The sequence below is a fragment of the Propithecus coquereli genome, unplaced genomic scaffold, assembly GCF_000956105.1.
Source record: "Propithecus coquereli isolate 6110/MARCELLA unplaced genomic scaffold, Pcoq_1.0 Scaffold9, whole genome shotgun sequence".
Lineage (NCBI taxonomy): Eukaryota > Metazoa > Chordata > Mammalia > Primates > Indriidae > Propithecus > Propithecus coquereli.
The window spans coordinates 5139661-5149563 of record NW_012155284.1 but is presented as its reverse complement, the minus strand read 5'-3'; the positions used below and the strand labels follow the sequence as shown (position 1 = coordinate 5149563).

The following is a 9903-nucleotide window of genomic DNA, read 5'->3' as shown; positions in this document are numbered from 1 at the left end:
TTTTTTGAGACATTGTCTCGCTATGTTGCCCAGGCTGGAATGCAGTGGCTATTCACAGGCATGATCATTGTGAACTACAGCCTGGAATTCCTGGGCTCAAGTGATTCTTCTGCTTCAGCCTTCCAAGTAGCTGGAAATATAGGCATGCACTAGGGTGCTTGGCTAAAATTTGGATTTTTACCTGAAAAAATGGTATCCAATTTTTAACTCAATCCATGCTTATGAGGCAAAATATCTAGACTTCAAACAGAACCTAACGGATTTTAATTCTGTCATAAAGTCTATGTGATTTAATAATAAAAGGTTAATTAAAAATTTTGTAAAGTATGAAATAAACAATTTTATTAGATGAACTCATTTATTTGACACATTAAATTAGGCAAAGAAAAATATATGTAACTGCTTAAAAAGAATCACATTCTCATACTACTTGAACACAGCGGTGGTCAAAAATAATGAATTGTAGAATGGACCCCAGGATTTTATGCTAAAAACACCCTGTACAGAAAAGTTTCAGGCTTCTAACTTCACTGAATCCAGTACTAAACGTGCTTCTTTATATTCTTCGGCTTCTTCCAAGTCTTTTTCACTTTCCTGAAATGAAATATAATAAACATTAAGTTTATCCTTTTCAAATTTCAAATGTTACAAACCATTAATGTAAATAACTCAAAAAGTAACAGAAAAAGGATCCTAAGTCTCAAATAAATTTGGTATAATTCCACAAGTTTCCCACAGTTCTGCTTTTGTTTCCCTGTATATTCTCATATAATATATTGTTACATAAAAAGTAACAGAGCCATCTAAAGCTATTGGCATTAATTAAGATAAAAACCTCAGAAAAATGTAAAGAAAATTTTTGTAATTTTATCAACACATCATCATCACACAAAAGGGAGAAGTCAAAAAGAAAGATTTGCTAACATATTACATATATGACAACATTTGAGCCAAAATAATCCTCTAATTACTCACAGTGACAAAGGTGGCTACTGATTTTACAACATAGTTAAATGTAATCTTTGAATTAGAAAAGTGAATTGCCTGCTTGTTAATGATATTACATAGCCTGCACTAAAGGAAACAAAATACATCATCTTTCATATTCTAATATTTAAAGATTGAGTTTTTCCATGATACTGATATATAGGAAACTTTTATTAATATATTGTAATTATAACAGATAATGAAATAGTATCATCTAAATTATTATACAAAGGAAATTTTGTTTGATTTTTAAATAAAACTATGGTCAGTAATTCGTGTCAGATCAATAAAAGATGGAGATATACAGTTACAGAGAAAAGGGAATAAAAGATGTGTATATTTAATAGGAAAAATTAAAGGAAAAAGACTGAGAATTTTCTTAATTCAAACTATAGGTAAGAATTTCTTAAACCTCTATATTACACCTTAAACAAGTCTTTATTTTCTTTCAGTAAATATAAGCTCTTTGAGGGCTGGGATACTGTTGAATACATCTTCACACACAAATATATCATCTAAAGATGATATTTTTTTCAAGCAATTTCTATTATTTTCTCAGCTACTAGATTCATGAGAGAAAAAAATATTTAAACTGTCAAGAAATACAAATGGTGCTTTGTGTCTTAGGTAGTATTTTAACATAGTAATTATTTCCTGCTTTAACTATCTTCTGTATCACAAGGCATTTATAAGTGTTACCCATCTCCAAGTTAATCTGAGGGGACTGCTTATATTAATGTTATCAGGTTTTACTTCCCTCTCTCAAATTGACTTAGGTTTGAATCTGAAAGAATTCCAGATCTTTTTAATAAGGATTCAAATTCATTTGAAACATTGGATCTTTTAAAATTTCAAACACTCAACTTACCCTTAATGTGCAAAAAAAGAACTTTATGTATGAAAACCAAATAATTCAAGATACTGCTGGACAACAGAATGAACATGCTAGAAAACAGTGTTTTCACTGGAGGCATAACTCAAAACATACTTTAAACTTCATTATTTATTTAAAAATATATTGGTATACAGGGCAAGTGAATAAAAAATATCTCCAAGTAGTTCTCAGTGTTAAATGTTTAAAATTTTGGCCTTCCATGTATCGGATTGAAAAAAAAGTTAAGCATAAGACAGAGAAGTCTTTACTTACTAGTATCTGCTGAAGATCGGTATATGCAGCTTCCAATCTGCGCTGGCAATCTGGGATCATCATCCGGGACTCTTGCAGGATCTCTGCCTATAATGAGAATCTCTGTGAGACATGCAGACATATGGTGTTTAACTTAAACCTTGGTAAATATCTAATGATTTAGAGGAATCAGAAAAAAATTGAGGTTATATTAAATGTTTCAATATTTTAAATTGTGTTTCTTAGAAGTTAGGAAAAAAAGACCAACATACTAAAAAATCTACAAAGTACAAGTTTTAGAACTAAACCTTTTTGGTAATCATCTTCTCATGCTAAGTGAAAATTAACTGGAAAAGCTTTTCATAGAGCATTTATTTAAAAAGCCTATTTAAAATAAACTATTTCCCCTGCTGTCACAAAGCACCTTTATCCAAAATGGGATCAGCTGGTTACATAAATATCTCCTGCATCTTTTGAGTAATAAAGAAAAACAGTGTTCAGATAATATCACATGGAGATAATTACTGCATGAAAAACGTTATTGAGTTATTGATCACATTGTGTGCACACTGCAGGAGGTTCTCACTGAAAGACAGAGGTAAAGAAAAATGAAAAGCAAAGACCAGCAGGTTCATATTTTTGATGCTTATCATGCATAAAAAGTTATTACTTATCCTTGTGCTTCATTTTAGGAGAGAGATTATTCTCCCCATGCAGTTTGAGCCAAATTACCAATGTGGCACCCCTCTGAATCTGAACTTCCTGCCTATTTCCTTCTGAAGACAGACACTACAGAATTAAACACAGGAATATTTATTCTAGAGGATCTTTCTGGACTTAAACTTCACCATTCAAAGCAGGAGTATAACACATCAAATCATCAAGGATGAAAAAAAATCCAATCAATGACTGGGAAACCCAATCAATAAGAAAGTAAATAAGCTAGTGTCAGATGCTGGAACTCAAGTAAGACTTTTTCTTAAGGTAGTAGGAAGGCTTATTTCCTTAAACTATTCTCAGAAAGAGACATAGAGATCAGCTAAATATTTATTTCCAAAAAATAACGTTTGGTCAAAGATCTTCAAAGAAATGAGTACAAAATCTGAACTTTTACTAAGATTATCCAGCTCATATAAAATAAAAAGGGAAGACATAATTTAATGGTAATAACGCTGTATTTTCACAGAAACTTTAAATCCTAGTATCATCTTTCCCCAATAGTTTTGTCATAGCTCACACTGTAAACAAAAATCACAATTATAATATACAATTATATTCTCTATCCTCATCTATTTTCTTAGGTAGAAATCTACTGCTGAACTTATAACTCTTTTACAGTAAGGCACAGGTTGAAAATTTCAAACATAGAATCATGACTTTACCTCAGAGCTGATCATGCTATACCTAGACATTTAATCTCTGCCACTATTTTTGTGAATCTGGTTAGTTTGAATACATATGAAAAATCAGCAACAGGAACATTTCATATTGGGTGATTCATATTTCCTCTCCTATGGAATCCCCTTCACAGATTATAGGAATTAAACAAGATGAAATGATTATAAAGAATTAAACCCACAAGAAGTCAAAATGTATACTTGTAAAAAAATTTTGAAAGCTTTAGTCACCAAAGTGAACTTTAAACAACGCTGTCTAAAATATTTTCTATTCATTACTATTCTATTATTATAGGGAAAGAATTTTCAATTAGTCTATCAAAATGAGACTCTGACCTAAGCAGGGCCAAAGCTCAGTCTCTCCTATATACCACCCTAATTCATTTAATAGGTTTCAATATGTCTGCAGGATACTAGGTACCGGAGGTACAAAGATGAAAAAGAGAAGGTCTCTGTTCTCTAATCAAGTATAGGGGCATAAACATGAAAATAAACATTTGACATTGCCTCAAAAAGATCATGCCACAGGGAGCCAAAGGAATGCAGTGATGACTATAATTTGGAATCCATAAACCACATTTCCATCAAAGCCATAAATCATATACTTTACCTTGTAAAAATAAATTGCAACTGTCAGGAATAACTTAAAAGACAGTATATGAGGTGTAATTATACAGTAAAGATACAAACTTAACTAAATGAACATTATCTTTCAAAGAGCTTCCCTTGGGAGGTTCTATTCAAAGGAATGGTGCCTCTATTTAAAATATGTTTAATCTAATGTTGACTATGATAAAACTGAGGTTAAATCAGGATCTTGGCATAGACTGGGAAGTACAAGGAACCTCTGGGGAACATAACAGGATGCAGTCCTACTGATGTCTGATAGTTTTTTAAAAAAGTTATGATTTTATTCTGGTAGTTATTCAGGTAAAATGGAAGTTGGGGGAGACTTAGCAAGGTTCAGATTGCAATAATGAATAAACTGCTGAACCTAAAATCTAATCAATTTCCTTTACAGTCCAACATATATAAATTGGGAAAAAAAATACCCTAATTGGCAGATCTTGATTTTTTCAGAAAGAAGAGTTCTGTGAAATAATTTGGCCAATGTCATTCAAGCTCTTAGGCTACTGCTTGATTGGGATAAACTTTCTAGATGCTTTAATGATCCAGATCATTCACCAGAAGCTGTCTATACCTATAGCTGTAATAACCTATAGACACTCTAATATTGGCTATTGGCTGCCTCTGCAATCAATGGTAACTGCATTAGTTTGCCAGACAGAGCTCCAGAGTATTACAGAGATTACTGGAATAATGATTAAGCCTTTCATTTATATGGTGGTAAAATGTTATATGCTCACATGTCAAGAAATCCATTTGACTTGTGTTTTGTAGTTAGTGCTCAATGGTTAAGACTGTAGGAAGAATCCAATGAGTCAAAAATAATTTGGGCCCTTAAGCTCTAACATATCAATAATTACTTTAAATGTGAATGGTATAAATATACCAGTTAAAAGACAGAGATTCACAGATTGGACCTAACTACATGCTGTCTACAAGAAACCCACTTCAAACATAATGAAATAAATAGAAAATAAAAGGATGGAAAAAATATATCATACAAACATTAACTTAAAAAAATCAGGAGTGGCTAATATTAATATGGATAAAGTAGACTTGAGAGCAAAAACATTACTAGGGACAAAGTGGGATGTTACATTATCATAAAATGATCAATCCACCAAGAAAACAGTGATCCTCAAGGGCAACATACATAACCTAAACATCTGTACCCCCATAATATGCTGAAATAATAATAATAAAAAAAAGAAAACAGTGATCCTAAATGTTTATGCACTAAACAATAGAGCTTTAAAATACACGAAACAAAAACTGATAGAACTGAAAGGAGAAACAGACAAATCCACATATATAGTTGGGGATTTCAAGATCCTGTTCTTGGCAATTGATAGAAATGTTACACAAAAATCAGCAAAGATATGAAAAAACTGAACAACACTATTAACCAACAAGCTGTAATTGACATTTATAAAACATTCTACTTAAGAAAAAGAATCAATGTTCTACCTAAGAAAGGAAAACACAAATACTTTTCAAGTGCCCACATGAAAACATTTACTGCAGTAGACCATATCTTGGGTCAAAAACAAAAAACAACAAAAACAACAACAAAAAACAAACAAAGCCAAACAAACCAACAAACCAAATTTCTCCCAAACCAAAAATGAAACAAATAAAATCCCTAACACATTCAAAAGAACTGAAATCCTATACAGTACATTCTCTGACTATAAGGGAATAAAACTGAAATAACAGAAAGAAAATCTTTATTTAGAAATTAAATAACCCATAGGCCAACAAGGGAGTCTCAAAGAAATACACAGATAAATGAAAATGAAAATATAACATGTTAAATTTTATGGAATGTGGCTAACGCAGTACCTAGTGGGAAATTTACAGCACGAAATGCTTACATTAGGAAAAAGGAAAGGTGTATAACTAATAATCTAAGTTTTTACTTCAAGAACTTTGGAAAAAAAGAGAAAAATAAACCCAAAGTAAGCAGAAGGAAGGAAATAGTAACAGTAAGAGCAGAAATCAAGGAAATTAAAAATAGACAAGACTCAATGAAACAAAAAGCTGGTTTTCTGAAAACAAAAACAAACAAAAAAACCTGATAAAACTTCAGCAAAGATAAAGAATGCACAAATGACCAAAAGAAGTACCAAAATAGAGGATATCACCACAGAGCCTGCAACTATTAAAAGGAGAATAAAGAAACACAGCAAATAATATTAAAATATTATTCATAATGCTCATAAATTAAACAACTTAGAAGAAATGGACTAATTCCTCAAAAACTAGAAACCGTTCAAACTCACCCAATAACTTAAATAGTCTCATAATCATTAAAAAAACTGAAGTGGTAGTTTAAAAGTTCCTGAAAAAGAACTCCTTAGGCCTAGAAGATTTCACTAGACAATGCTGCCAAACATTTAAAGAAGAATTAACAGCAATTTACACAAATCCTTCAAGTGTTTTTGAACAGGAGAGGTTATTTCCCAACTCATTTTATGAGGCCAGTATTAACCTGATACCAAAATCAGACAAAGACAGTATAAAAAAAGAAAACTACAGACCACTATCTCTCACAAACTTAGACACAAAAATCCTCAAACAAAAAATCAGCACATTGAATCCAGCAATGTATAAAAAGAAGAACTATATATTTGATCAAGTGGGATTAATGGGATTTATTCCAGGTATGCAAGGATGGTTAAATATTTGAAAATCAATCCATGTAATCCACAATATCAACAGATCAAAGAAAGAAAATTCATATGATCTTATCAAATGACACAGAAAAAACATTTGACAAAATCTAATACCCATGACAAAAACATTCAGCAGAGGGGAACTTGATAAAGATCATCTACAAGAAACCTATAGCTAACATTATATGAACTTAATGGTAAAAGACTGAATGCTTGCTCCCTAAGATTGGGAATAAGGTAAGGATGCCCACTCTCACCACACTCATTCAATGTAGTATTGTTAAGTTCTAGCCAGCACAATAAGCAAGAAAAAGAAATAAAAGATATACAGATGGGAAATGAAGAAATAAAACCATCCCTTCTTGCAAAGGACATGATTGCTATGTACAAAAATCAGAAGAAATCTACAAAAAAATTCCTAGAACTAGTAAGCGGGTTTATCAAGTGAGTTCTCGGGTTACAAGACCAACACACAAAAAAATCAATTGCACTTCTATATCTAACAACAAATACTGCACGTGGAAACCAAAATTAAAAATGATACCATTCATAATAGCTCCAAAGAAAATGAAATACTTAGGTATAAATCTATAACATGCGCAGGACCTGTATGCTGAAAACTACAAAATGTTGATGAAAGAAATCAGACCCAAATAAATTGAAGACATTTACTGTCTTTACTGTTCATTGACTGGAAGTCTCAACACAGAAAAGATGTCAATTCACTCCAAACTGATCTACAGGTTTAATACAATTCTTATCAGATGGTGTTTTACAGACATAGACACGCTTATATAAAAATTTATATGGAAAGGCAAAATAAACTAGAATAGCTAAAACAATTTTGGGGAAAAAAAAAGAATAAAATAAGAGGACTCACCCTTCCCAATGTTAAGGCTTACTACACAGCTATAGTAATCAAGACAGTGCAGTACTGGTAAAGGCATAGATAAAGATTATAGGACCAGAAGAGAGAACCCCAAAATAGACCCACACAAATACATTCAACTGTTTTTTGACAAAGGTACAAAGGCAATTCAATGGAGGAAAGACAGCCTTTTCAGCAAATGCTGCTAGAGCAACTGGATATTCACTGGCAAAAAGATGAACCTCAAACTAAACCTCATATAAAAATCACCTCAAAATGGATCAAAGACTTAAAAGTACAACAAAAAACCACATAACTTTTAGGAAAAAAAGAAAAGAAAGAAAATCTCTGGGACCTAGGACTAGCAAAGATACCTTTGACTTGAGACCAAAAGTATGATTCATAAAGGGAAGTACTGATATATTGAATGTTCTCAAATTTAAAAATCTTTGCTCAGTGAAAGACCCTGTTGAAAGGTTAAAAAAACAAATTACAAACAGAGAAATATTTGCAAACTACATATCTGACAAAGGGCATCTTATGTATAATATATAAAGAACTCTCAAAACTCAAAAGTAATAAAAAGAAAGCATCCAATTAGAAAGTGGACAACAGACATGAATAGAGAGCAAATAAACACATGAAAAAATGTTCAACATTATTAGCCATTAGGGAAATGCAAATTAAAAGCACAATGAGATATCACTATATACTTAACATACAGGTGATGGCTAAATGCTAAAATAAAAAAAAATAGTGGTAACATTGAATGCTGGTGAGGATGAGGAGAAAATGAATCATTCACACATTGCTGGTGAGAACATAAAATGGTACAGCCACTCTGGAAAAGAGTTTGGCAGTTTCTTTTAAAACCCAAAATGCACTAACACAACCCAGCAATTGTATTCTTGGGCATTTATCCTAGAGAAATGTAAACTTATGTTCATGTAAAAATTGTATACAAATGTTCATAGCAGCTTTTTTCCTAACAGCCAAAACCTGGAAACAATCCAAATGTTCTTCAGTGGTTAAAATGTAGTACATCCAAACCATGGAATACTATTCATCAACAATAAGGAAGAAACTATTGATATGCTTAACAACTTCAACAAGACCTCAAGGATATTATTCTAAGTGGAAAAAGCCAATTTTAAAAGGTTATGTACTATTACATATGATTTCATTCCATGTTGTGTGACGTTCTTGAAACAGTGTAATTATATAGGGTTTAGGGAACAGAGGATGGGGTGGCTATAAAGAGGTAGCACAAGGGAGCCTTGTGATGGACTAGTTCCTCCATCTTGATTGGTAGTTACAAAGGCTACCGTGATAAAATTGCATAGAACTATATATGCAAACACACAGATTAGTGTAGTGTAAATGAACTATGAGTAAACTTTATGGTGTACTGATGTCAATTTCATGGTTTGAATACTTTACTGTAATTATGCAAGATGATAATATTGGGGGAGGAAGGATAAAGAATATATGAGATCTCTCTGAATACATTTTGTAATTTCCTATGACAAAAACAAAAAACAAAAAAGCCAAGTGTACTAACAGAATACCATTTATAAATCTGACTGTATGCACCAAAAGACAAAAATATTTTCTTGGACAACTGAAAGTTATTTTCTGTATGTTTATTATTGATTAAAAGAAAATGTGAGTACTTCTTGGAGAATTGGCCTGTGAGAAACCCCTGGTCAAATTATTCTTTGTTAACTGAAGCCTCCTAATATTTTCTCTATATTAATGAAAAAAAAATTCCCCTTAATTTAGAGGAAAAAGACAGAAACATCTAATTGTAAACGTTAACTCATGTTTCAAATGAGTCACAAAAACATGTTTGTGTGAATCTTTCTCAAAAAGACAAATTTCACATCACGGCAATTAAATGTAATAACTGCAAAGATTTGTGAGAAATCTTTGTCCAAAATTATACCAGTTTATCTTATAACATTACTTACGGAAAATAAGAGATGAGTCATGCCTCAGAAGAAATTATTAATACAGATATGTTTGATTGAGTGTCATTACTGCCAATCATTTCAGCTCCAGGATAGGTTAAAAAACAAACCAACTAGAATATTTTCACCAAGTGAGGGCAAAACCCTCTGTAATAGGGGGTTGAGGATAGTGGAGAAAAAGAGGAATATCAGGCCAGGTGTGGTGGCTCACGCCTGTAATCCTAGCACTCTGGGAGGCCGAGGCGGGCGGATT

General features: G+C 32.0%; 1 protein-coding gene across 2 annotated transcripts in view; it reads right to left on the bottom strand.

Annotated features, from left to right (window-relative positions):
- Positions 1-320: 320 nt before the first annotated feature.
- TBCA (tubulin folding cofactor A) overlaps positions 321-9903 on the bottom strand; it is a 72385-nt gene continuing 62802 nt past the window's right edge. Inside the window, exons 3-4 of one of the 2 annotated variants that reach the window (XM_012664621.1) lie at positions 2135-2221; positions 321-594 (exon numbers count right to left, since the gene is read on the bottom strand). In XM_012664621.1, coding sequence (XP_012520075.1) covers positions 514-594; positions 2135-2221 — 168 coding nt within the window. In that variant the 3' untranslated portion in view covers positions 321-513. The remainder of the gene's footprint in view (positions 595-2134; positions 2222-9903) is intronic. The other variant, XM_012664622.1, reaches the window with a different exon arrangement.